The 27,902-nt window shown below is 44.7% G+C and overlaps 1 protein-coding gene across 1 annotated transcript; it reads left to right on the forward strand.

Annotated features, from left to right (window-relative positions):
- Positions 1 to 27,740, forward strand: PSAT1 (phosphoserine aminotransferase 1). Its single transcript, XM_052645007.1, has 9 exons — positions 1 to 131; positions 4,068 to 4,128; positions 5,062 to 5,131; positions 7,981 to 8,186; positions 9,165 to 9,337; positions 10,865 to 11,034; positions 17,082 to 17,210; positions 25,566 to 25,703; positions 26,608 to 27,740. The coding sequence occupies exons 1-9, from the start codon at positions 72 to 74 to the stop codon at positions 26,711 to 26,713; spliced, it is 1,113 nt and encodes a 370-aa protein (XP_052500967.1). The 5' UTR covers positions 1 to 71; the 3' UTR covers positions 26,714 to 27,740.
- The last annotated feature ends 162 nt before the right edge of the window (positions 27,741 to 27,902 follow it).

Below are 27,902 nucleotides of genomic sequence, written 5' to 3' on the forward strand. Positions count from 1 at the left end.
GCCAGCCTCAAACTTGCGCTGCCCAATCGATAGGTCCTCTCCGGCTGACTCGCCGTCCCTGCAGCAGCAGCATGGACTCCCTGATACCGGTGGTCAACTTCGGACCCGGGCCTGCCAAGCTGCCGCGCTCCGTAAGTCCCAGGGAGCGCGCGCTAGGACTGCGCTCCAGGCGGGAGCAGGCGCGTTGGTGGCTGTGCATCCCTGCGTGGAGGGCTCGGATCCCCTCTACCCTCCCCGAGTCCCCTGAATACTCTGCATGAGTGTGCACGCTCAGTTCAGGATATGTCGCGGGTGGGCCTTTGGAAGAATATTTTGGAGAAGGAAACCTGAAGTTTGCTTGCTCAGCTGCCCCTGGCGCCGGCTACTGGTGCGCCGCGTGCTGAGTTCGGCCCCCCGGGGAGCTGCTGGCTAGCTGCGCAACACACCTGTAAACTCAGGCGCTGTGCCTTCAACCGGGTCGGACTGGGGGTGCGGCGGGAAAGAAAAAGCTCTCGACTGTGCATTCGCCTTGCTCAGCAGTGCTGCGAGCCAGGCAGTGTTGAGTGGATGGGTGAATGAACATGGTGAGTGAGTGGTGAATGGGGGATCGTGTTAATTGGAGCGAAGTGTAAACTAGAGGCCCGTGCAAAACCCCTCGGGAGCAGTGTTGGCTTCAGCTAGCACTTGGAAACGTTGCTTTTCAAAAATGTAAGTTTGAAAGACTTCAGTACAGCCCAGCCTTTCCCTCTTGGCCTCTCAGAGACTCCACCCATCCCTAAACCTATTTTTCTCTGCTCTGTTTCACGCATAGGTTTTTCCTCTCTGTACTGGCGTGTACCCTAAAGGCATTCTAATATTCAAGCTCTGGTAGGCACTGGGCAGCTAGCCCAGTTCGCCTCATTTTGTTCTGGAGCAAATGAATGACTGAATTCTCCCCCGGGCCATTACCAGGCCTTTCAAGTGCAAGTGTAACTCATTCCCTGCCTTCCCAGCCCCCAGCCGGGTTCCAGCTCCTTCCCTAACCTTCAATACCCACTCCCCCCACCCCCATTCTCCTCCCCACCCCCCAGCTGTGAAGGAGGCCTAATCTCTAATGTGCCTTGGACGCGTTGACCAGCTGCCCCTGCTGTTACATTTTGCTTTTTCTAGCCGGGATAACTCTGGTAATACCTTGTAGCAACATGGGACATAGCCAAGTGCTTTTCAATTATCTATTGTTAAACAGAGTGGAAATATCCCTGGGACAGAGCCTTCTTTGTGTTGTTCTAAGAAGAGAGAATTTTTATAATTGTAGGCGGGAAAGAACATTTTGCTTTTCTCAGTGCTCATAGTAGCTGAGAGTACAGGGCTTACTTTTTTCTTAGTTATTGCAGTCTGTTTTAGGTGAGATTCCCTGTCATAAATATGCAAACGTTTCTGCTACCCTCACTGGTTTTCACCCTCCATGTTTTGGACTTTTGCATATTTGTTTCCTGTGTAATTTGTTCTGTATTTATTATAAAGATAATTGTAATACAATTACTTATTATCTATTTTCCTGGAGGATTTATGCCTTCATATGTGCTCTCTAACCTGGGAGGGGGCAGCTGTTTCTATTTATGTTTTTTTCTTGAGTTAGTTGAATTATAAAGATTAGAGAAGTTTTGCAAACTTCTTTTGGCTGTAACCATAATGAAAAATATATTTCACAAAGTGAGCAAGTACCTGCACATAATTAAAACAAAGTTTATGAAGTATTTAGCCTGATGACTACAACGTACACAATTTTATATTCTATTCTGCTTTGGTCTATTCTAGTTCATTTAAAAAAATATCGGTTGTGATCCATAAAATGATTGCATTCTTCAGTTTGAAAAAAGTAAACTTCACTTGATTAGAGGGGTATGCTTTTTGGGTAGAAGTCTTTAAACCTTTTTATAATGGTTTTGGTTATAAACCTTTATAGATGGTCTTTTCAGAGAATACTATAAGAGAATTCTGTAAAAGGAAGGGAGTCTGAAAAGAAGTTCAAGGATGACTCTATCATAGATGTTTGTTTATACTAAAGAAAAGGATTCACTATGTTTGTTTGATCAGCCAGTACTAATGTGTCCAACAAAAATGATGACAAATTCTTAAGCCTCCTTTTTTAGTGTCTAATTCTTTATTGCTGAAATGTTTTTTCATACAAGTTGCGATCTAGTTTAGGTTATGTTTTATGAGATCTTTAGCAGGTATATTTTAAGGCAACCTCCTTTGACGGCAGGATGCTTCTACAAAGGGTTTGTCTCACCTATTTTGTATACATTTTTAGAGCTTTTCTTTCTGATATTTTTACTTTATGGCCGTTCACTCATACTCAAAGGTAGAGAGGGAATAATATAATGAAATTTATAGACCCAGCCAAGATTTAACAACTAAGGACATTTTGCTAATCTTGTTTCAGCACTCCCTCCCCTGTACTCTTTCTCCCCTTCTGCTTCTGGATAAATTTTAAGCTAGTTCCAAATATTATGTCATTTCATTCCTGTAAACGCTGCAGCATGCATCTCTGATAAGGGCTTTCTATTCTTCTTACTGAAATGTGTATGAAATATATAGATGAAATAAGTACATATATGTGTGCGTGTGTGCATGCTAAGTTGCTTCAGTCATGTCCAACTCTTTGAGACTCCATGGACTGTAACCTGCCAGGTTCCTCTGTCCATGGAATTCTCCAGGCCAGAATACTGGAGTGGGTTGCCATTTCATTCTTCAGGGAATGTTCCCCAACCCAGGGATTGAACCTGGGTCTCCTGCATTGCAGGCAGATTGTTTACCATCTGAGTCACCAGGGAGGCCATATTAAAATGTGTGTGTGTGTGTGTGTGTGTGTGTGTATATATATATATATATATATATATATATATATATATATATGAAATAGGTGTTTTTCTTTTCAGTATGTAGTAATTTGCTTTTTACTTACCTTTGGGAAAAATAACAATGAGGCACCTCTTTAGCAAGTGAGCTGTGTATTTGGGGGCCCTGTGTGGAGAATGAGCTTTGCCCTTCCCCCCCTTTCCTGGCACTGGAGGATTGGCCATAAGATGGGTCCCACCTGTCCAGTTGCTCTTGTGAGACAGAATGTGTTTATGGGATTGCAGTGATCCTACAAGATGGGTCAAAGGGCTGGACAGGGACATACAGTTAAGTTCTTTTGGCGACTCAGCTGAAATTCCTCACCTGCACACTGGGGATGAGAAAATCACCTTCAGCGCTGTTGTTGAGGGGGCGATCAGTACCCCCATCGGTATATGTGTGCATGCTAAGTCACTTCAGTCGTGCCTGACTCCGTGCAGCCCTATGGACTGTCGCCTGCCAAGTTCCTCTGTCCATGGGATTCTCCAGGCAAGAATACTGGAGTAGGTCTCCTCCTCCAGAGGATCTTCCTTGACCCAGGGATTGAACCCATGCTTCTTACATCTCCTGCCTTGGCAGGCTGGTTCTTTACTACCAGCGCCACCTGGGAAGCATCCCAGCCTAATCTTAATTCACAGCAAGTGCTTCCTACTTCCTGCCCAACCCACCCATTCCAGTAGACCAAAAAGATGGAAAATTGAGTTATCAGTTTAATTTGGGCATAAATTATTTTTTTTTGTCCTCTATACCCGGAACTTTTTGTGCTTTTGCTTTCAGAGAGTGGCAAATGCAGTTGTGAGAGTTGCAAATGCAATTGTGAAGGGGACATTTTCTAGGGAATCAGATTTTTCCCAAAGTTATTCTTTAACTGATATTGACAGGTAAAGAATTGTTATTAGACAACTTCCTACTTGATTTTTATTTTACCTTCAAGTGAGTTTTTATCTCTAAATTTGTGCCTTTGGAAAAACTGTGTCTTAGAATTGGTCATATTGCATAATTTCATACTCAACTTGAGTGTAAGTTGCATCATCAGGGTTCTGTGGGAACAGGCAGAGAAAGGGGATTGGCTGTGGCAGGGACAGATGCTTCCTCACAGACCCAGCAGGTGGAGCTTCTACTTGCCCCTTCTCTTGGAGTTTGTGTGTCCAGAGTGAGTTGTGCATAGCATACTGAAATCATCTTATTTTCTTATATTTTTTTCCTAGGTGTTGCTAGAGGTGCAAAAAGAATTATTAGACTACAAAGGAATTGGGATTAGTGTTCTTGGTAAGATTTATTTTTGGATGTTGTGAATGTCCAGGGTTTAAAGGGAACTAATTAAAATGCATCATCAAGCCTAAAATTTCTACTGGGTCTTCCCATAGGTGTTTGTAGATGTATTTTTAAATTTTAATAACTTCTGTGGCATGTTTGATCAAAGCAATTTTGAAATCAACATAAATGCTGGTGAGGGGTTTATATATCTCAGCTTACAATTTCATAATCAGTTTTTGCTTTACATAGGATCTGAGATCAAAAGATACTGTATATTTGCATAATAGTGCCCAAACATTTACAATATTGTTTCACATTCTTTTTACAGTTTTTGCTGTTCTTAAACATGAACTCATTGAATGTATAGAAGTACACAAGCCTTTCTGGGAAGATTTTGCATGTTAATAATTCCATTGTTTCTCTCCCCTCTGTTATTAGGAAAGATGACCTTTGAGTTCTAAAATGTACCTTTTTAAAAATTTTAATTTTCTTTTTCTTTTTTGGTAGTTCCAGAGGCTACAGAGTATTAAGAGATCGTAGGGTTAACTTTGTGTGCTATTGCTATTGAATTTTGTTCCTTAATTTGAATTAAGTGACATGTGCTTAAATTTGTTGTCCTAAAGGGCAGCCTTTGCAAACAATTCTTGTTTGTGAGAAAGTGATGAGAAATCAGAGACTGAAGAATAAATTAGCAAATGGCTCAGTCAGTGACTAACGCCACTTGAAAAAAATCATTCTACTGTGACAATAAAGTTAAAATGTTTGCAGTTTGAAGATCAATTTGAATTTTCTCTTAAAATGTGTGGTCCATCATTTGTATGCAATATGACTGACATTTCACTTTATTATTTTATTTGCAAATTTTGTAGTTATGTCTTCAATAACTTTTGTTCCTTTGGTTTTTAACTGGAATATTTTTCTTGTTGTTCATTTTTCCTTCCACAGAAATGAGCCACAGGTCATCAGATTTCTCTAAGATTATCAATAACACAGAGAACCTTGTACGGGAATTGTTGTAAGTATAAAATTTTAAAGACAAAGTTGTGTTATTCTTGTTTGGTAATCCATATACGTAGGTGTATGTTGCATTATTACATTCTGCTATGTGTTCAGAATATTTCATTCTTAAAAGTCATCTTTTTAAGATTCTTTTAAAAGATCGTTTTAAAGATTCTCCCAGATTCACTAGATCAGTACATAATGCTTTTAATTTGATCCTCATCCTGCATTTGTGTGTTTATTTTTATGTGGTTTTTCCAAAGATTTGAAATCATTATATCTGGGAAAGAGTTTTCAGCACTGTTGAAGTTAAATTGGATTAAAAAGTGAAGTCGCTCAGTTGTGTCCGATTCTTTGTGACCCCATGGACTGTAGCCTACTGGGCTCCTCCATCCATGGGATTTTCCAGGCAAGAGTACTGGAGTGGGCTGCCATTTCCTTCTCCAGGGGAACTTCCCGACCCAGGGATCAAACCCGGGTCTCTTGCATTGTAGGCAGACGCTTTACCGTCTGAGCCACAAGGGAAGTCCTAAATTGGATTAGAAGGGATTTAAATGACAAGTGGTCAACTTTGTCAGCATAATTAATTGTAGTTTAGTTCACTGGCTTTTAAATTATGGGCCTCATACAATCTGTCAGAATCACCTCTTGTGAGAAATATAAAAAAATTCAAGTGCTGGGCCCCACCCAGACTTGTTGAATCACAGCCTGTTTAGAAACTTCATTCTTAACAGACTCTTTGGGCAGTTTTAAGGGTTATGAACTCTGGGATCTGCTCCTCAAATGAACTCTCTTAGTTATCTTCACTGCTTTTCTTACCTAGAGGAAACTATATTCTTAAATAGATTGCTGCTTTAAGCTACAGTTTTATGCCTTACATACTCATATAGCCATACAAATATGGTCACCTTAAAAACAAAATACTTGTTTGTTTGCTTTCTGCTCATAACACTGGTGCATGTTCATGGTGGGAAGCTTAGGGAAAAAACTCACAAATTTAACTGGAATTGTCCATAACCCCACCAGTCAGGAATAATCATTGTTAAAGTTTTAGGGTCCATCCTTGCATTATTTCACTAAAAAAATTGGATTTGTACTAATTGTGTAATAACTTGCTCTTTAAGTTGCCTTAATAAAATGCCTTAGATGGGGCAGGCTTAGTGACATTTTCTGAGGAGTGTTAGAAGCCCACCACAATGTGCATGTCAGAGGCAGTCATCATCTGTTTGACAGGACGCGGGGCTGCCTGCTGGGTCCCCATTATGTTCATGGAGCAATCCTGTCCTTCACGAATGCTTGGAATGTTGGCCCAAGAGACGTGCCATTTGACCCACAGAGCTGTGAGCCTCTCCAGCCTGGACTTCTGGCTCAATGTATGGGCCAATCCCTTTGGACCCCTGTACCCAGGCCTCTGGTGTCCTTCCATCCAGTTCTTGGGCTTGTTAACTGCATCTGAATAACATAAACCTGGAACCCTGCTTTGGGCTGCTGTCCTCCCAGCTGCCAAGAACCTGATAGAGCCTCCCAAGGCCTGTCTGCTCTGCTATTCTCTGGAGCCCTGGAGATAGGCAGGCATGGCTCAGAACCAGATACATGCACATCACACCACCTGCTGGCGAGAAGACCCTCTCTCATTGCCCAGCTCTTGGCTGCTTTCCTTAAGCCTCTTTTCTGGAGCTCTATCGCCTGGCCGTTTGCCTTCTGCATAACCTGTTCCTAAGCTCTGACATTGCTCAAAAGCTCGCGTCCAGTTTCCATGGCCTGTGGCTATCCCAATCATCATCTTAATTTTCCATGCTGGAATCAAATCATTTTGCTCTTAATCTCAATATATATGGAGTAGATCTTAGGGTTATGGTCTAAAGGGTGAGGTCTAAAGGGTTATGGAAGATCCTTCTCCACTGTTCACCTGATTCATAGCATGGACCAGCACATACATACTTTTAGGACTTTTGGTTGCAAGTGAGAAACCCAACTCTTGGCTTAAGCAAATAAATAAATAAATTATTACTTCATAGGACAGAAAAGTGCAGGAGCTCACATGATGTAAAGAAGGTCTTTCCCTGTGTCTCCTGGATCTGCTTTTTTATGTGTTTGCTTTATCAGATGGCCACTAGTGGTTGCAGATTTAGCTCCGACAAGTTCTTTCCCTCAATAGAAACAGCTTCTCTTTTCTAGAAGTTTGGATCCAAAATTTTGGAACCAAATTCCACTGACCAGCATGGGTCACATGCTCATTCCCTGGAGCTGGGATTGGGCACCCTTGAACCAGCTGGACTGAGAGTGGTAGCCAGTGCTTCCCAGAAGGAACAGCAGGGTGTTACTAAGATTCTGTCGAAACAGTAACCATAGGATTTCAACATGAAAAGTGAGTGAAGGTGTTAGTCACTCAGTCATGTCCGAGTGGCTTTTAAATTATGGGCCTCATACAATTTGCGACCCCCCAGTGGGGTCGCAAAGAGTCAGACACGACTGACGCGACTTAGCAGCAGCAGCAGCAGCAGCAGCAGCAGCACTGTACCCTGCCAGGCTCCCCTTCCATGAAATTCTCCAGGCAAGAATACTCGAGTGGGTAGCTATTCCCTTATCCAGAGGATCTTCCCAACCCAGGGATCAAACCCAGGTCTTCTGTGTTGTGGGCAGATTCTTTATCATCTGAGCCACCAGGGAAGCCCAGACTTCCACTGTGGGGCCTGGTAAGTATCTGTGCAAGAAGCTGAGTAGATAAATGACTGATTTGGGGAAGGCAGAGATGGGGCTTTACCGTTGCGCTTACAGTGTGTCCACCCCAGGGTCAAGTGTTAGAGGAGCATCACTCATTCTCAATCTTTGACCCTGTTTACTGTCACCTCTGTTTCTGCCCAGAGCCATTCCAGACAACTACAAAGTGATTTTTGTACAAGGAGGTGGGTGTGGCCAGTTTAGTGCTGTCCCCTTAAACCTGATTGGCCTGAAAGCAGGAAGATGTGCTGACTATGTGGTGACAGGATCCTGGTCAGCTAAGGCTGCAGAAGAAGCCAAGAAGTTCGGAACTGTGAATATCGTCCACCCCAAACTTGGGAGTTACACGAGTAAGTGCTGGTAGCTGAGCTGGCCTGTGAAATGCTGGCCAGTGGGTGATCCCTCCTTAGCTAGCAGGTTACCCCTGCCCTGGGCAATTCTTTCTTCCCCTGTTTGATACCATTTAGATTGGCTGCCTGTTCCTGTTAAGATTACTAACTGGCTGCTGCAGAAAGTGTTCCTAGGCTGTTGTGTGCGTGCCTGCTCAGTGGCTTCAGTTGTGTCCGACTCTTTGCAACCCCATGGACTATAGCCCACCAGGCTCTCTGTCTATGGAATTCTCCTGGCAGGAATACTGGCATGGGCTGCCATTTCCCTCTCTACCTGGGCTGCCAACTTAGTTGCAAAACCCAGGGGCTGGGTTGGCTTTAGGTATGGCTTAATCAAGGCCCACCCCCCCACTACAGTGAGGGGACCTCTCCTGGTCCTGGTATCTCCCTCTGTCTCCTCCACAGTCAGGAAAGCTGCCCCCTCATTTTTGGAAGATGGCTGCAGCTGCTCCTTGTCTTATATTCTCCCAAGTTTCAATGCCTCTGCTCAAACGTTCCCAGTAACAGTCTCATGTCTCCTGTGTTCCATTCCAAATCAGTCAAGTGGCCTTGCCTGAACTGCAGTCTACCTTCAGGGCTGTGGGTAGAATTGGTTCTACTGGAATCACATGAGCTGAGAGTGAGGGAGACTGGCACCCAAAGGGCACTGTCCATGGACCTAGGATGTTGGATACTGGGTGACAAGGAAAAACCCAAATATGTACCACACCATTCTCGAAGATTATTTGCCCCCGATAAAAGTCAAAAGAGTGAGATGGAGCATCCTTTTAGGATGTTGGTGGTGATTGTGATACTAGATGAATAGGATGCCTTTTACTTGTGAATGCTCTGGGATCAGTCTTCCCCTGCTAGGCGAGGGGTGTCGTACCTGGTGGACTCCTGTCTCCCCAAGGGAAGAGGGGAGGAAACGTGGAGTCCCTAACTTGTCTCCTGTGATAGAAATTCCAGATCTGAGCACCTGGACCCTCAACCCGGATGCCTCCTATGTGTATTACTGCGCCAATGAGACTGTGCACGGAGTGGAGTTTGACTTTATCCCTGATGTCAAGGGAGCAGTGCTGGTCTGCGACATGTCCTCAAACTTCCTGTCCAGGCCAGTGGATGTTTCCAAGGTAAAGCATGAAAGAGGCCTGGGTCAGGGGGACCCCCGTTTGGTTTTTCTAAGGACATTTTAACATATACTGGGACAGGGAAAGGCCGACCTTGGTTGTCAGAATATTTACATCCGGACATTCACCGCCCTTTGTTGACAGTTGCCTCACAGAGTCATACTTGAGTCCTTGTGGAATTCATCTGCCTTTGAGGGTGGCTTTTAGAAATGTTTTTCATTGACACCTTGGGAATTGCTTGCTGTTGTCAAGGGAAGATATGCATTATCCAAACTTGGGGGAGCTATGAAGGAGCCCTGTCTTACCTTGTTACCCACCCCAGCACCAAGAACATCCATAGGACATGGAGATTCCCAGGTGGCTTTCCAGGGTGGGCAGTGGGAGAGGCACCCACAGTTGCACAACATGTGGGGCAGGGGTCAGGAGGGTGATATCTGTAAGGAAGTTAAGACAAACTAAGTGGTAGTATGCCTTTCAACAAAAAATTCTGGTAAAATATACTTATTATAAAACTGACCGTTTTAACGATTTTTAAGCATACAGGTCAGTGTCATTAAGCACATATGCATGATTGTACAATCCTCATCACCATCTGTCTCCAGGACTTTTTCTTCCCACTGAAACTCTGTCCCCATTAAACAATAACCCCAGTCCTTCCTCCCCCTAGTCACTGGCAACCACCATATATACTTTTTAGTCTCTGTGAACTTGGCTGGTCTAGATAGCCTCACATCAGTGGAGTCATGCAATATTCATGTCTAGCTCATTTTCACTGAGCATAATGTTCTCAGGGTTCATCCTTGTGGTAGCATGTCAGAACTTCATTTCTTTTCAGGCTAAGTAATATTCTGTTTTGTGAATATATATATTTTGTTTATAGCCTACTTTTTATTTGCACTTACCATACACTGGCAATTCTAAACAATGTCAGTTGTAAAAATACCTCTTCCTGTTGGGCCAGGCTATCCCCCTCCTCCCATGTGGGATGCTACTGAATTTTCCTAAAGGTTTCATGGGGGAGACATGGAAGAGGGTTCTATATCTTACGTGGAAATTGTCCCAAAGTACATTAAAACATCTCTTCTGATTTTTTTTTCTCTCTTGGGCAGCTTGTCTCATTTGTCAGTGTCTTCTGATTGTCTCTTTATACAAATACAAATAGATTAAAAAATTGGTTTCTTTAGGTCACCAAGAACAGCAGCCTTATTTTAAAGATGGGCTTGGAGGTAGAAAAGAGATGTAATAGAGTGAATAGGAATATTTACAAGGTCTTCACAGTGGTGGGCTTGGGCTGGCATCTTCCTGGGGAGAAGGACCAGGCAGATTCGTAACCTGCAGGCTCTAAACTCACAAGTATTGATTTTCTGTCCAGATAGAGATTCCTTTAGGAAAGGGAATTAGCTCTGAACAGGATTAAAATAGAGTTACTTCCTCATAAAAACTGTGGTTTAGAAAGAGACTGGGGAATTTGACATACATTTATGAAAGATGACCAAGGACGTTTAAAATAGCAGGTTTTCTGTTTGGCAGTTTGGTGTGATTTTTGCTGGTGCCCAGAAGAATGTTGGTTCTGCGGGGGTCACGGTGGTGATCGTTCGAGATGACCTGCTGGGATTTGCCCTCAAAGAGTGCCCCTCGGTCCTGGATTACAAAGTGCAGGCTGGAAATAACTCCTTGTACAACACACCTCCCTGTTTCAGGTAACTCCAGGGTGTGGCTTGGGGACCAGGGAAGGAGGGGTTCTCAGTATTTCCCATCAATACTAGGTGACGTTCTGAAGCTGGACATGATTCTGTGAACTGGTAACCTAATCGCCCAGATGTTCTTCCGGATTCTCTGCCCAGCTCACCTCTTCCTCATCCTCCTCTGTGTACTTTCTGATCAGCTTTCCTTGCCTTTCTTTTTTGGGGTGTTTCTGTTTGGTGTTGGTAGCCTTGGTGGTTCACCATTAGCCCAAAAGCTTTCTGCACATGAAGTGTCATGCCTGCATCTCAAACAAGCAGTGCAACTTTAGAGAAGAACTTTCAAAGGCTGGGCTACCTGCCTTTTTCATTCCCTTGCTGGGCCTGCTTGAAGCCCACTGTTTGGCATTGAACACACTGGCTGGAACAAACACTTCTCTGTTTTTCACCCAGTCTGCAGGGGTCCTATTAGCCTGGCTTCCTGTTACTCCTAGTCAGAGTCTGCATTACAGCACTTTCGGGGAGAGTAGGTCTATCCCACCTTAACGGTCTTTTAATGCTCAGACTCAGGAAGTTGGTGAAAATCTTTGTGACACCTAGGATTTAGCCTAAGTTTTATTACTAACAATCTGTGTGAGCTTAGGCAAGTTGCTTAATCTATCTGTACATCTGGTGTCTCCAAGGGTAATTAGTTGCTGATGAGGATTGGATGATTAAAATATGTGTCTAAAATGTGCTTGGAGGCTTCCCTTGTAGCTGTCAGTAAAGTATCTGCCTGCAGTGCAGAAGACCTGGGTTCAATCCTTGGGTTGGGAAGATCCCCTGGAGAAGGACATGGCAACTCATTCCAGCATTCTTGCCTGGAGAATCCCATGGACGGAGGAGCCTGTAGTGTCTAACCCTCTACCACCAACATGTGCTTAGTCAATGCCTGGCTCTCAGTGGCTTACAAATGTTCAGTTCGGTTCAGTTCAGTCGCTCAGTCGTGTCCGACTCTTTGCGACCCCCTGAATCGCAGCACGCCAGGCCTCCCTGTCCATCACCATCTCCCGGAGCTCACTCAGACTCACGTCCATCGAGTCAGTGATGCCGTCCAGCCACCTCAGTGTTAGTGCTGTATTGTTATTTACCAGCAGAGATAAGAGCCAGAGCTTATAGATTATCTTATCTTTCCAGGGCATCTGTGCTACAAATAGTGATGTGTGTGGCCCTCTTTTTCTCCCAAGCACCCTAGGAGGTAGGTGCTCTAATTGTTATTCCCATTTTGCAAGTGAAGAAGCCAAAGCCACACTTCTAGGCAGTGGTGTGGGTTTGAACCCAGGCGGTCTGACTTGAAAGCCTGGATAAGTACAGCCGGTGCCTTCATGCTCTTCAACAGCAAAATGACCGGTGTGGGTTTGTGCTGGAAGTGTGCCATCTCTGGAGAATAGATGGCTGTTGGAGTCCAGCTCTTTGAAGTTTTTCAGTGATGGTGGATGTTCTCATAACAGAGCCCATGAAGAGGGGTTCAGGCCAGTGCAGGCCTCGGCTACATGCGGGCCGGGGCTTTGTTAGCGGTCTCCCTCCAAGGTACTGCCTGTGGGAGAGACACTTCTTCCATATAATTTCTTCCACAGGAAGAGAAGAGCTTTTTCCACAGCTGGAATGCTGATGAAAATTGTTGCTGGTTCTCTGCGCGGCTCACGTAGGCTGCAGCAGCTCTTCACTCTGTGTCCCCTGCTTCCCTCAGGCAACGGAGGTGTCTGGTATTTTCTCCTGGTTACCTGTCAATCCCACTCTGTCTCACTTTGGTTGACAGTGCTTCTGAAGTGCCTGGTGGGGATTGCAGGGCAGGGCTGAACCTGTCTTGCCCACTTGTCTTGTCTCTGTGGTTTCTGGTAGTGGACAAACCGGTAACCACTGGCCAGCTGGGAAAGGAGCCTTGCTGTGCCGAGCAGTGCTGGGCAGTTGGGCCCTGGGGAAGGGGCTCTGGAGCCAGGCCATACCGTGGCAGGAGGTGCTGGGAGACGTTCAGTCCTTACCAGTTAGACCAAGCAGCCAGGGTCTGGTCTTGGGCTCGTGAGTCTTTCAGGCAGAGGCAGAGGCCTCCGAGGCTCTGGGAGCAAGAAAGTGTGTGGGGCCGGGAAAGCCCTGGCCCTGGATGTACCCTGAAGGCCAGCAGTTCTGATCAGAGCATAGACTGGGGGAGCAGGATGAACTGTCTTACCCTCTGGCACCTTCTCTATGTGAGTGAGTGACCTTGAAGTCAATTAAAAAAAAAATGTAATGAATATGTTAAAATGCAGCCTGTTAATATTAAAAGTCAGCAGAAATAGTGAGTTAGCAGGTGACTCTGTCTAATGGGAAATAAAAATGTCTGGAGTCAGACCTGGGGGAGGCACTGAGAGAAGGTCCGCCTTGAGTGACTCACAGAGGGTCATGCCCCTGCCAGTGCCTGTGCAGGCCTCTGCCCCAGGCCTTGACCAGTCAGGTGTGCAGGGTCAACCTGGTCACCTGGGGGTAGGGGCACAGGGTGGGGGAGGGCAGACACTTCCTGCCTATAGCCTTTCTGCCTAAGGAGGGAGCTGAGCCAGACACACAGAAACAAGGGGAGAAAAAGAGCAAGGTTTCTTCTCCAGACAGATCAGGATAGTGAAAACTGAGACCATCTCAGGGCAGGACTGACAATAACATTTGATCAGGATTGCATATAGCTGATTCACTTTGTTGTACAACAGAAACTAACACAACACTGTAAAGCAGTTACATGCCAATTACAAAAAGAGTCACATAAATGTGGAGGCCAAAAGAGATTGGGTTAAATATATTCTGACCCAGGACACCCCTTGGTGTCTTGGATTCTCTTCCTCTAAAAGAAGAGAAAAGGAAAAACAGTAAACATCTGTGTGACTGAGCAGTTACCTATAGTCTATGACTTGAAAAACTAAGATTTCATTTGGTGTATTTTTAAGATTAGAAAATTGTAGCTCTCCCAGTGAGAACAAGCATCGAATGGAGGTGAGAGGAGGGTTTGTGCATGACACCCTCCCCAGGCCTGGCTGTGAGCTGATAAGGCACCCAGAACAGTTCAGAACTTTGTATCACATGGAAGTCCTTGAAAATGTCCCAAGTTAAAAAAGAAGCTCTTTTTTTTTTTTTTCTAATAAAATAGGAGCCAAGTGACCAGAGGCCCTGGGCAGTTTGTTTGAACTGAGCTGGACAACTGGCCTTCACATAATTGCCTGTAACTCTGAGCAGTGAATTGGGGTGGAATAAAGGACCGTGTGGACATTCTGTTTAACACTAAGCCCAGTTTGTGGACAAGCAAACAGATTCCTAAAATTCCTTTCTAACCCTGTAAGGCAGATTTACTTCCCATGACTAACGGGACCTGTAAGTATAAATTCGTTTTATCTATCATATGAAGTAAAGTAGCTAATGAGAAACAAAATATTCCCCACTAATCCAGGCCATCCTTCTTATCAGAATGGGAGTGTGGGCCTGCTCAGGAGGCTTAGTCCTTCAGAACAGCCAGGGAGTTTCCAGGGCTTTCTGGGGTGCTTTTCTAATCCCTAGGGCCCAAAAAGCATTTTGTATTGCTTAGAAAAGTTAACACAAGATCTTGGCAAAGGTTTCTGAGGCGAAACTACTGTTAACTGCTTGCTGTGCAGGGCAGATGCAAATAGAGCCATATATTTAATTATGCAAATGAAGTGTTACCATACACTGCTTTGTGAATTCTTTTTCCACCCAGCTGGTGGACAGGCTGTGTCAGGACAAATGCCTGCCTTTCTTCCCCTTTGAATTGCTGTGTGATATTCCAGAGAATCGATCTGCTATGATTTATATAGTCATTTAACACACAGGCTTAGACAGTACACTTACACTGTGTGAAAAGAAAGTGAAAATGTTAGTCCCTCATTGGTGTCCAACTCTGCAACCCCATGGACTGACTGTAGCTCTCCAGGCTCCTCTGTCCATGGATTTTTCCAGGCAAGAATACTGGAGTGGGTTGCCATTCCGTTCTCCAGGGGATCTTCCCAACCCAGAGATCAAACCTGGGTTTCCTGCATTGCAGTTGGATTCTTTACCGTTTGAGCCACCAGGGAAGCCCCAAGCTGGTGGCATTTTAGAAGTGAAGACAATACATCAGTTAAAAGTGATACCCTGGTTAGTGGGGAGAATGGAGACCAAGATGCAAGGCTGCATAAGCATCTTAGGACCCCTGTGTTTTGAAGATTTTGGATGGTATGGGAGTGGAAGCGTGTGTTAGCTATGCATTAGAGGTTCCAGTTGAGTCATGAGGCCAGACATCCTTCCACTTCTGGAGCATCTGGTCTCCAGGAGAACTCACTTCCTTCCAAGCCATCTGCCTTACACTGAGGCTTTGTAGACAAAAGCTAAGGGTCCTAGTTCCGGGCGGCCTGTAAAATGGGTGGGTTCTGCGCTGACTGTGCTGCTCAGATCTCATTAGGATTAGCCAGGAGCATGGGCAGTGAGTCGGTATGGGGCTGGGTCACACACCAAGAGGGAAGTGTGCGGATACTGAGGTCTGGCTGGGACCATGGACCTGGGCTGAGCCTTTGCTGCAGCTGTGATCTGATGACTGAACTAGCAGCTTGGGAACCCTGGGAAAACAGCTGCAGTGAGAAGTGAAGCTTGGTCACCAAAATGTACTGTTGAACAGGCAGGACTCACAGGTGACTCTGCTGGGATCATGTGGTAGGGTGGGTTTATGTGGTTCCTGAGGGAATGAGCAGTTTGGGGTTAGATGGAAATTCTAGAGCATCTTACAGGAAAGTGGGAGAACGTCTTATTTGGAACATACGTGTGAGCTGTTATGCCCCTGTAGCAGCTGCTCTTGGCACCTGTGTCTGAGCTGTGGTGCAAGCCTGACCGCCCCACTGGCAGGTGAGATAGTGGTTGAGGGTCTGGAGCCCCTTTGTTATTTTGGAAAGAGCTGGGGCTTTGGAATCAGACCAGCTGGGGTTGGAATCCTGCTTTATCAGCTACTTGTTAGATGTGAAAATCATGCAGAGTCAAGCTCTCTGAGCCTGTTTCCTCATCTGTAAAATAAGATAATGGCAGCTCTGGCCTCAGACTTTTTTTGATCAGTAAAAGGGAGAGCAGCCAACAGGGCGCCTAGCCTGCTGAGCGTTGCTTGCCTCCCCTTGCTTCTCCTTTCTCCTCTGCCCCTCTGATTTCTCAGTCTTTATCCAGAGAGCTTCAGCTGAGGCTGTAAACACCCAGCGGCTGATTTCTGCTTTGAGCTCCCTCCCCTCTGGCCCTGGACACCATTTCTCATTTCTTCCAGGGCCATCTGGGGAGCCCACTGGGGAAGCTTCTGGAGGAGCCATCGCATGGTTCTGGGTACAGGCCGTTCTCTGCCCGGTGCCCCTGGGCAGCCCCACATTGGCTGCTACCTTCTGGGGGTAGAAATACCAGAGTTCTCCAGCCACCTGGAGGCCATGAAGGAGGCAGGCAGTACCTTGGGCTTCCCTGGGACAAGCTTCTTGTGTGTCTTCCCCTCCCCACACTGTCACAGTGTTAATAAATGAGGCAGCAGCTATGTTGGGGGGGTACCCACCCCAGACCTTCAGTGGACCTAGACACCCAGCAACTAAGTCTACACAAATTCCTTTGGGGAACCTTTGTCCCCCCTCGTAGAGAGGGCATAGCTGGCCTTCTCCATATGCCCAGCTTGAGCTGTGTCTTTTCCATAGAAAACCTCTGTTCCTGCCCTGTGGGCTTTCAGTGAGGTGCACATGGAGCCCTCAGCACCATTTTATTTTTCATTTTTTGGTTGTGGCATGTGCCATGTGGAATCTTAGTTCCCTAGCCAGGGAGCCAACCTGTGCTCCCTGGACTGGAAGCTTGGAGGCTTAACCACTGGACCACCAGGGAAATCCCCTCAGCAGTTTTTTTTTTTTTTTTTTTCTTTTTAAATAATTTTTTTCTTTTAAAAATAATTTGTCTAATGCTGTCTTTAAGTCTATTTTAGTACAGCTTCAGTTTGCTTAGATATCGTGTCATTTGTACAAAGCTGATCTAAATGGATATATGTATTTTTTTACTCTTTATTTTAGCATCTATGTCATGGGCTTGGTCCTGGAGTGGATTAAGAACAACGGCGGGGCAGCAGCCATGGAGAAGCTTAGCTCCATCAAATCACAAATGATTTATGATATTATTGATAATTCGCAAGGATTCTATGTGTAAGTGGATGGTTTTTATCTCGCATTTTGCCTCTTGTGAATTGAAAAATGTGTTTATGCTGTGTTGGTTTTGGAACATGGATGCAGCCATCTTTCTGTGAGACATTGAAGTCCCCAGGAGTGTGAGGCACAGGAGTTTTCCCTCCTGCATCTGAACCCCAGGAATACCGGGCTTTGGGACCTGTCTCCCACTGGTGGTGAAATTGCTCACACTGCACAGCCCTCTTTCCCCACCACCTCCGCTCTATGTCCCCGGGGACAAAACATGAACATGCCAGAAGCTCTCAGCTTTGTCTCAGGACTCCACTGGAGACCCTTGGTATAAGCACCCACTCCTGACCTCTCTGGGATATTTACCCGTTTAGAAAAGCTTACTTTTTCCCCTTATTACAGGACAAACTCTCCAGTCCCGGGCCTGTAGTCAGTGAATGGACTTGGCTCTGGTATAGTTGACTCCTAGTTAAATGTCCTTGTGACTAATTGATTCATGAACATGTGTTGACCCCTGGACCAGCACCAGAAAACCTATGGGCCTTGTATTGATCTCTTAGGGAGGCTAGAGCAAAAGTACCATTAACTTGGTGGCTTAAAACAAGAGAAATTTATTTTCAGTTATCAGGAGTCTGGGAGTTCAAAGTCAAGCTGTCAGCAAGGCTTTGCTCCCTGCAGAGACTCCTGAGAAAAGTCCATTCCCGGCCCCTTCCAGCTTCTGGGGGCTTTGGGCATTCCCGCCTCACCCAGTCTCTGCCTCTGCTTCACATGGCCTTCTCCTTCCTGTGTGTCTTCTCTTCCGTCTCTCAAAAGGTGGTCATTGGATATAGGACCTACTCAGATAATCCAGGATGATTCATCTCATCCAGAGATCCTTAGCTTAATTGCACCAGCAAAGACCCTTTTGCATTTCTTTTGCAGTAATTACTTTAATTATTTGGCTGCCCCAGGTCTTGCAGCATGTGGGATCTAGTTCCCCGACCAGGGATTGAACCCTGGCACCCTGCATGGGGAGCACAGAGTCCCAGCCACTGGACCACCAGGAAAGTCCGGACCCTTTTTCTTACTAGGTCACATTCACAGGTGAATGTGGAGGTGAGCACATGGATAAACCTTTGCAGAGGCCCACCATTCAACCCCCTACAACAGGCCTCTCACCAAAATGCCACATATAAAGTACCTACTATAGTGCCTGGTACACAAAGAGCTTAACAGGTGATGCTTTCATTTGCTTTCCCTTGCTTCAAGGTGGGGACTCCTGTGGGAGGATCTGACTTTATGCTGTGTATGCACACCCATTTCTACACACATATGCATAGATACTCTCATTGTCCAAGCCAAGACCCCCTTCTTAGTGGTATTTACTCTTCGGAGTTCAGTCTGTTGTAACAAAAACATGTAGCTGACAATAACAAAGGAATTTTTGCTCTCTTTTGAGAACTCAGTGGACCACATAAGACACACACACACACACACACACACACACACACACACACACACACACAAGATGCCTCAAACCTGACTTAGAGTTGTATGTTTTACCAGGACTTGGTAACACATCTCTATAACCAACCATGGGTGAGGGGTGGGAGTGTACTTATGGGGCAGCCATAACTGCTGGTGTCATCTCTGCCCTTAACTGATTGCCTGCTCCTATGAGTTCTTGGCCTGCGGCCACAAGCCCTCAAGGAGTCCAGCTTGGCTGAATGACTTAACCTTTGGGGTCCTCTTCCATATGCCATCTGGAGGAAGGGATTGCCCACTATGCATTTCTACCTTCTCTGTGGTTCTGTGGCTTGGCCCTTGGGAATCTTCCATTCTAGATCCTGATATGTGAGAGGGGAAGCCGCAGAACTCCACTAGCACTTACTAGAGCCATTTTAACATGCGTGATTGGCCATAGGTGGTCCAAGCAGTTCATAGCCAAGGACTAAATGATGAGTCAGGAGCTGAGGACAGGAGGATACTGCTTTGGTTGGAGGAGAAGGGAGGGCTTTTAGATGAGCTTCAGCCTTGGGCGGGAGTAGAATTAGGCAGAGAAGGCATAAGTTCTGTAAATTTTTAGGAAGGGAAAGAATGGCCCCTGTAAAGCACTGAGGGAAGAAAGTAGTGTGTTTGGAGAGCAGAGAGTGGGCTGCCTAGTGGGCATGGCTTGTGCTGGGATTGAAAAGATGGTGTGGAAATGTCTAAAGACATGTTTAATTCATTAGTTTGTTTGCCCATTTGTCTGTTTACCCATCCACCCACCCTCCATCTACCCATCCATCTACCATCCATTTACCCATCCATCTACCATCCATCTGCTCATCCGTCCATCCATCCATCCACCCCTCCAGTAAATGGTGCCTGAGCACTCCTCTGGGCTAGCCTGGTTTCAGGCTCTGGTATTACCAAGAAGAATAAGTCTCCTGATTCTTCATGGCTTCCTAAGAGTGCACAGAATATGAATGTGAGTGAGAGCACGTGGCAGCTATTGTGAAGGGGAGACCAATGTTTCTGTTAGCATTTGACTTCATGTATTTCTTGGGAAATGTATAGGCACAAAATGGGAGGACAGAAAGAATGGTGATGCCCCTGGAAGAAATCCAGGGCATTAGAAAGAAAATAAAGTATAGAAGAACACCAGAAGTCCCAGAAATGCTTCCCCCAACTTGAGATCCTTTAACTGTAAGCACTCCCCAGCATCTTCCAGAAAGCAGCCCGCCAAAGCCAACGTGGCAGGTGGGTCGTCTCCTGGGCAATCTGATCACTTTCCCATGCAAAACTCCTCATTCACTTATGAACAGGCTTTTGAGCCCGAACTTACATCCTCTTCTGAATAATCCACTTTCTGGGAACTCCCTTTCACTCCCGGGCCGCCTGCCCAGAAAATGTCATCCTGGCTCATGGAGTTACCGTGGAACCCTGTTACCATAGTCAGGAGCACGCTTTGTTCCCCCTCACCCCTGTTCAGCAGCTGGACACTCACGAGCTGTCTCTGTGTGCGTCTGGATTTTTAGGAAATGCTTTGCTATGGAAATATGGCCCTGAAGGGGAGGTAAGCAGTTTCTAAGAGGAATACCAAGGAACCTAGAGTTGGAATTTACCATTTACCATCACTTTCGCTCCTCATTTTTGTCCCCCCTTTGGTGCCCCCCTGCCTGGTAAAGCAGCCCTTTATGGAACACAGTTTTGGGCAGTTTGCTGGGGGTTGGACCACCTCTGCCAGTGTTCCTGGCTGGGGACTCAGAGACTTGAGAGGGCCACTGCTGAAGTCCCTGTTCATTCTATAGCCTGACCACCCACAGTTGCTGGCTGGCTGTGAGTTGAGCCCACGTGGGCAGTGTAGCATCTTGACTGTAGAAACCCTGCATTGCCACTTATTAGCATGTGGCCTTGGGCAGATGTCCTGACCACTCTCGACTCAGTTTCCTCATCTGTACAATGGACATAAGTCCATAGAATATTATGACCATCATGAGGGTTAAATGAAAATGCAGATGAATCAAGAGTATATAATGGAGGGGTTTAAGGGCTCTTGCTCTGGGTCATTTGTGTAAAGCATGAGAAACCCTACTTCGTAGGTAGGGAGCATTCCTGAAAGTTAGCTCTTAATATTATCTGTGGTTATTACGGAAAGCACCTGGGATGTCCCTGACACATAATGTTTGATATGTATTAGATACTAATTTTTTCGAATTTTTTTATTTTAATTGAAGGGTAATTACTTTACAGTATTGTGATGGTTTTTGCCATACATCAATGTGAATTGGCCATAGGCATACATGTGTCCCTCCATCTTGAAACCACACCCACACCCACCTCCCTCCCCACCCCATCCCTCCAGGTTGTGAGAGAGCATTGGCTTTGGGTGCCCTGCATCATATATCAAATTAAAATGTTTTAGATATTAACTTTAACATGCTAAAGATGTCCAAGTGGTAGAATCCATTTCAGATCAGAGGTCACCTTTTCTCATCAACTTCCTATGGGAACCAGGTCTTAGGAAAGAGGGAAGCACCTGACAAGTCCAGAGACAACCTGAAAATAAAGCAGGCAGAGCTCTTGGTGTTTTACAGATATTAATATATTTTATTGTTGTCACTTCCTTGTGAGCAGACTGTGTTTTACAGCAGCACAGACAGGTTAGGGTCAGGTGCAAAGGGCAGGTGGGATCAGACAGGGTATGAACGTGGGGAGAGTCGGTGGGGCTGGTTTCAGAGCCTTTACTACACTAAGGAAACAACAGAAATCACAGATGATGTGACTTTCTCTTCGAAATGCAGGAATCAGTGGAAAAGATTAGAAATGATTATGTTCAGATTTGTGATCGGTTACATCGAAATGCATAAAAGTCAATTACTTTCTCAAATTCCAGAGATAACAATAAAAAATGAGGAAAGATTACATTCACAATAATCACAAACATTAGTAAATACTAGTTAGTTCAGTGTTTAACTAGGAAAGTTAGTGCAAGAGGATAGCTGAAAAATATTTAACATATGTGGACATTAGTAATATGTAATGTTAGCTCGCTGCTGCTGCTGCTGCTAAGTCGCTTCAGTCGTGTCCGACTCTGTGCAACCCCAAAGATGGCAGCCCAGCATGCTCCGCCGTCCCTGGGATTCTCCAGGCAAGAACACTGGAGTGGGTTGCCATTTTCTTCTCCAATGGAAAAAAGTGAAAAGTGAAAATGAAGTCGCTCAGTCATGTCCAACTCTGTGCGACCCCATGGACTGCAGCCCACCAGGCTCCTCTGTCCATGGGAGTTTCCAGGCAAGAGTACTGGAGTGGGTTGCCATTTTCTTCTCCAATGGATGAAAGTGAAAAGTGAAAGTGAAGTTGCTCAGTCGTGTCTGCCTCTGTGCGACCCCATGGACTGCAGCCCACCAGGCTCCTCTGTCCATGGGAGTTTCCAGGCAAGAGCACCGGAGTGGGTGCCACTGCCTTCTCCGAATGTTAGCATATGATCTATTAAAATACAAAGCTACTGGCAGAGGGAAAGACAGATAGCTGGAGAAGTTCAGAAACTTTTGTTTACTTGAGAATTGCATTTTGGTTTTTGTTGTTGTTAATTTTTCGGCCACATGTGGGATCTTAGTTTCCTGAACAGGGATTGACTCCACACCTCCTGCATTGGAAGCAGGAAGTCCTAACTACTGGACCACCTGAGAAGTCCCTGCATTTTAAATTAGACAAAAAAACATGTTTTCAATTGATGGAAGCATCAATAATTCATTTAAACAGAAATTAGAGTTATATATTTTCATCATGCCATGCATAAATTCTAATCAATCAAAAAGATGTAAATGCACTGAAATGCAAGACATACATATAAAATCCAGCAAAGAATTTCTGTTTAAGTATAGAGTGTACAGAGGCCTTCCAAAATAAGCCATAAAACTCAAAAGCCGTAAAGTAACAGACATTTAATTACATGAAAAATTTGAAACTTTGCTACAGTTCAAGACATCATAAACAAAACAAAATGATAGATATGAGAAAAACTTGGTATCATAGCACTTATAAGGGTTACTTTTGCTATAGGGAAGAATCCACAAATTAAAAAGGATAAAAAATCAAACAAACAAACAAACAAAAAAACCAGGCATGAGGTGGTCTAACTGTATGAGCAAATGACAGGGAAGAAACAGCTGGCTAACATGAAAGGGATTAATTTCTTTAGGAAATGCAGATTAAAACCATGAGGTGTTTTCCTTCTGATCAACAGAAATTCTAAACATTGATAACAGCTGGTGTTGGCAAGGGACCACACTTTGGTTATGTCGAGTGTAAATGTGTTCAATTTTGGAGTGAGGTTGCAACACCCATCAAAGTTCACAACTCTTACACTTTGACCAAAGACTTACCTTAGGCACCTGCCTTCTGTCACTACTCTGCCTGGCATGGAAGTGTGCATAAAATCAGGTGCCCCCAAGTCCAATGTGGGATGCTTACATAATGGGGAAAATCTGGAGTCAACCCAGGTGTACTTCAGGAGGGGTCTGATGAAGGAAATTAGGGTTCACCAATAGTTTGGGGTGGGGCTTGCCAGGCACCCAGCACCCTATTTGCTACAAGAACTTGCTGGGGTCTCCAGGGCTTGACGGACACGGCTCTCTGCCACACGCCATTCCTTCCCCTCACCCTGTCCTAACCCCTCCCTCATGCCTTCCTCTGAAACCTTTCAACCTTCTCTGGGCAGAATTACTTGCTCAGCTCTGTGCTTCCACAGGGCTTGTCCCGTGGAATTTTAATTCCCTACACAGCCATCTTGCTAGGTTGGAAGCCACTAATTCCCCTTAATATATTTCTTCTTTGCCTCAGCCCCACATCAGAGACACTGTCGGGCACTGTGCAGGTATCTGCTGCATGCTAATTTCATCTTCAGTTTCTAGGTTTTAATGTGTTGTTGCTGCTATGGTACCATCTACTTTCACAGTAGCATGGGTAAATTTGTGGGGGAGGACTGTAAATACAGATTTGTAGTTACAGATTTGTAAACCCAGGTTCTTAATTCTTCCCCCTTTTAATATTTTTTACCCGTAAACCACATGTCCTTTTTGCTGCTCTGGCTCTATAATTGGACTCTGGCATGGGGAGCCTGAGGCAGCAGAATATCAAAGGAGGTAGACACTAAAATTTTAATTTAAATGTCAACCAGGAAACCTACTGCCTGTGAAAAGGTGGGGGCCAGAATTCAGGCTCAAACCTGTTACCAGAGACCTGATTTCCCTTCTTGGGTCTCTTTTGTCTGTTAATGTGGACTTGACTCCTGTTAACTTTAACAAGAACTGTGTATGTGCCCTCAGGGGTGAGCATAGCTGTTAATGGGGGGCTTCCTCACACTGCTTTTATTTGCTGTTTAATTTTAATGAATCCTGCCCTGCAGAAATGGAAAGATAAAACAGGATGTGCTTGAGAAGATGGGGAGAGAGTTATGACATATTTTCCCTTGTATTTCAGAGTAGCATGTCAGCTCTCCTTCTGTTTGTTTCATTTGGTTGTCAATGAAGAATAATTTTGGCTTGCTTGCTTTCCAGACCAGAAACTGAAGTCAAATACTAACCTATGCTAGATGAAAATTTGACTCATTCATTTTTCAGAGTCTGTGTGAGCCCCGTGCAAGGTGCTGGGAATAAAAAGACAAATTTATTTGATTTTAACAGATACTTATATAGCATTGAATGTGATCCAGGCACTCTTCTAAAGTCTATCAGTTGTCTGCTTTCGCATCACACACAGAAAACTTCAACACTGACTTAAAACCACAGCCATTTTCATTGCTCAGGATTCTTTTCCGTCAGCAGGTTGAGGTGAACTCAGCTGGGTGGTTTCTTCTGCTGGTCTCATCTGAGATCACTTATTCAACCAAAGTCATCTGGTGGTTCACCTGGAGTCTAAAATGGCCATGCTCACCTGTCTGGCAGCTGGTGCTGGCTATTGGCTGGGGCTGTTGTTTCCTGCAGGCTAGCTTGGGCTTGCTTACATAGCAGCAATGTTTGAGCAAGACAGGTATAGAAGCTGCATGTGCCTTGACTTGGAAGTTGCATGGCATCATTTCTGTTGCAGTCTCTCTCTTTTTAAAAAAAATTACTTATTTATTTTAATTGGAGGATAGTTACTTTACGATATTGTGATAGTTTTTGCCATACATCAGTATGAATCAGCCATAGGTATGCACGTGTTCCCCCTATCCTGAACCTACCTACCCACCCTAACCCTCCAGATTGTCTCTTGGTCAAAGCAAATCCACAAGGCCAGCCCAGATTCAAAAGCTGTGAACACTAGGCCCCACCTCTTGCTGGGAAGGCTACAGAGAATTTGTGGCCATTTTCAAATGTACCACAGAAATTCTCTGCAAATACTTTGTTGTTTAGTTCTCACATCAGAGAGGTACAACAGGGAGAGTCAATAAGTTTCAAGGTCACATGGTTTGGGACAGTACAGTGTTGTAAGTGCTTTGAAAGTTGCTGCTCATTATTTTTAAGTCTTAAACAGCCGCTATTCAGACCAACTTTTTCTTCTCTTCAGCCTTGTAGAGAAAGGGTCACTCATGTTGTTCTGTGGCTGCCCTGTGTTGGAAGCTTCATGTATGTTGTGCCATTACTGTCAAAACTTGTCTGAAATGGTGATTTTATTAATATTCCCAATATTTGGATGAGGAAACTGAGGCTCTTGGAAATTAAGTACAAGTTGTATAAGAGAACGCTAACTCCCTTTTCCAAATGCAAAAGTGGTCTCCTTAAGTAAATTATAAATGTCCTGGGGCAGATTTTTAACCTCTTGTTTGCATCTAGAAAATGGCTTTTAAGAAATTTTCTGTTGACTTGTTAAAGTTGTACATTGCAGAAAATTATCTGCAACAATAAATGTGTTTTTCAGATGTCCAGTGGAGCCCCAGAATAGAAGCAAGATGAATATTCCATTCCGCATTGGCAACACCAAAGGAGACGATGCTTTAGAAAAAAGATTTCTTGACAAAGCTCTTGAACTCAATATGATCTCCTTGAAAGGGCATAGGTGAGTACATGTCGCATCCAGAAGCTTGTCAGAGAATTGGTTTAGTTTTCAGATGCAGTGAAAGTGTTAGCTGCTAAGTCATGTTGGACTCTTTGTGACGCCATGGACTGTAGCCCGCCAGGTTCCTCTGTCCATGGAATTCTCCAGGCAAGAATAACGGAGTGGGTAGTCATTCCCTTCTCCAGGGGATCTTCCCGACCCAGGGATCAAACCCATGTCTTCTGCATTGGCAGGCGAGTTGTTTACTGTCTGAGGCACCAGGGAAGCCCCTTCAGATGCAGAGTAAAACACATCGAGAAGCCTGCCCAGCTTGAAGGAGCAGTTACTGTAACTAGTTGAAAAAGACCAGTTATTACGGGATAATCTTCTTATTGCTTTTAGAACCCTTAGCATGATTTCTCAGCTGAGAGCATGATGGAGCCCCATCTTCTAGGAGCTTTGGTCAAAATTACCTTTGAGGCTCTCTGCTGTGACAGCTCAGAGTTTGCCATCCCGTCCATGGTGCAACTGGCACAACCCTGTCCAATGTGAGAAAGAGCCGCAATTGCTCCCGCTGGACATCAGAAAGAGGAGTTAATTAATCCTTCAGGCTCCATGAAAAATGTATGTCCTTATGCACAAGAGTACCTACCGGATCCCTGTCCCCTGTACAGCAAGCAGGCTCATCGAAGAGTTGAGTTAACCTAGGTCACATGTGAGCATGACGCTCACTGTGTTGGGAAGAATTCCTAAGGACTGAGATGTCTGAAACTCTTGGCCTCCTATAGGTATTTTCAGGTTAGAAGTTGGACACGATGATCTCAGGTGCCATGACTCTTAAAGGAGTGGGTGACTGGAAGGAGGGTGGTCTTGATGTTAAACCAGATGCTCCTGTTCTTAATGGCTGCATCTGTGGTCTTTCCAGGTCTGTGGGAGGCATCCGGGTCTCTCTGTACAATGCTGTCACTGTCGAAGACGTCCAGAAGCTGGCAGCCTTCATGAAGAGTTTTTTGGAGATGCACCAGCTATGAGCGGATCCTGACCAGTATATACTCTGCCCTTGAACAATGAACGAAGCTGAAAGTCACTTGGGAATGGTTACAAAAAATATTAACAAATACAGCAGTTTCTCGAGTGATATGATAGATTTTTGTTTTTTAGAGAAAAACAGCAACACAGCTCTGCCAAACTGTTGGTACTTAATCTTAATTCTGACTTTAACTGGAAGCCTTTAAAAAAATCTTCCCTCTCTTTTTTCTAAAAACTCTTAACTAATACTGTCTTTGCTGCTACTGTTTCTGCTTAGATCTCATATTCAAAGCTGCCTATGGCTTTAATTATGCAAATTGGCAGGTTATTATTTTTAGAAACACACAAACAGCATGGAGAGTGGGGTGGGGTCCTCTGGGTGCTGAATTTTGATCCTTTGCAAAATGACAGCAGTGGGGGGGGTCTCCTGGGGTTCTGCAGCTATTAATTCAGGTCACCACCGTCTATGCGGTGAGTTTAGGAGTTCAGACTAAAAGGCAAACTGGAAATCTTTCCTTATACTGTTATTCTCATAAAGAGATGGAAGTGACATACTGTATGTTTATATAACAAGGTCTGTTTTTAACACTAAACAGTTTATATCTCCATGCACTTATGTTTTCTAATAATACAGTTCATGTGGGTTTATGTTCAAACTTTGAGAATTTGATAGGATCCTTAACCTTGTGCATTAAAGTGTTATGTTTTCAACAGCTGTGTTCCTCCCCTACCCCTTCCTTTTTAAAGTTACTTCACAAGGGTTGGAAGCTCCCTGGTTCACTTTCCATTCCTCTCAGTGGGTAGAAGAAAGGTTGGTTGGTTGGTTGTTTCTTTGTTTTTCAGTTATGCCATTAAACTAAAAATCTCTGTTAAACTCCTCTTTCCTTTGTTCACATGACTGTTTCTTTATGGTGTTTGGCCAGTGATGCTATGAGTTTGGGAAGATCTTTGCTGAAGACTCTTTTCCCCTGTTATTCATCCATTGTCAGTGTTTTATGTTGAATGTATGAAGGACATTAAAGTCCTAAAACATCTAAGTCTTTGTCAGTGAATTTCTTTACCTGCTTTTTAGACACATTGTTCTTTTAAAAACTTTCTGTTGGGAAAACTTGAGTCTAAAAATAACATCTGTGAACTGTAGTTTGTTCAACTAAAGGTGCAAGACTTACATTCTCTGCGTCCATGTTTGTG

This window comes from Budorcas taxicolor, chromosome 8 (assembly GCF_023091745.1).
Source record: "Budorcas taxicolor isolate Tak-1 chromosome 8, Takin1.1, whole genome shotgun sequence".
Taxonomy (NCBI): Eukaryota; Metazoa; Chordata; class Mammalia; order Artiodactyla; family Bovidae; genus Budorcas; species Budorcas taxicolor.

What these genes read in the sequence shown, in the direction of transcription:
- PSAT1 (XM_052645007.1), top strand. Translation starts at nt 72, where the DNA reads ATGGACTCCCTGATACCGGTGGTCAACTTCGGACCCGGGCCTGCCAAG. An exon ending in GGCCAGTGGATGTTTCCAAG is followed by an intron (nt 9,338 to 10,864) that starts GTAAAGCATGAA and finishes TCTGTTTGGCAG; the next exon opens with TTTGGTGTGATTTTTGCTGG. An exon ending in AACACACCTCCCTGTTTCAG is followed by an intron (nt 11,035 to 17,081) that starts GTAACTCCAGGG and finishes TCTTTATTTTAG; the next exon opens with CATCTATGTCATGGGCTTGG.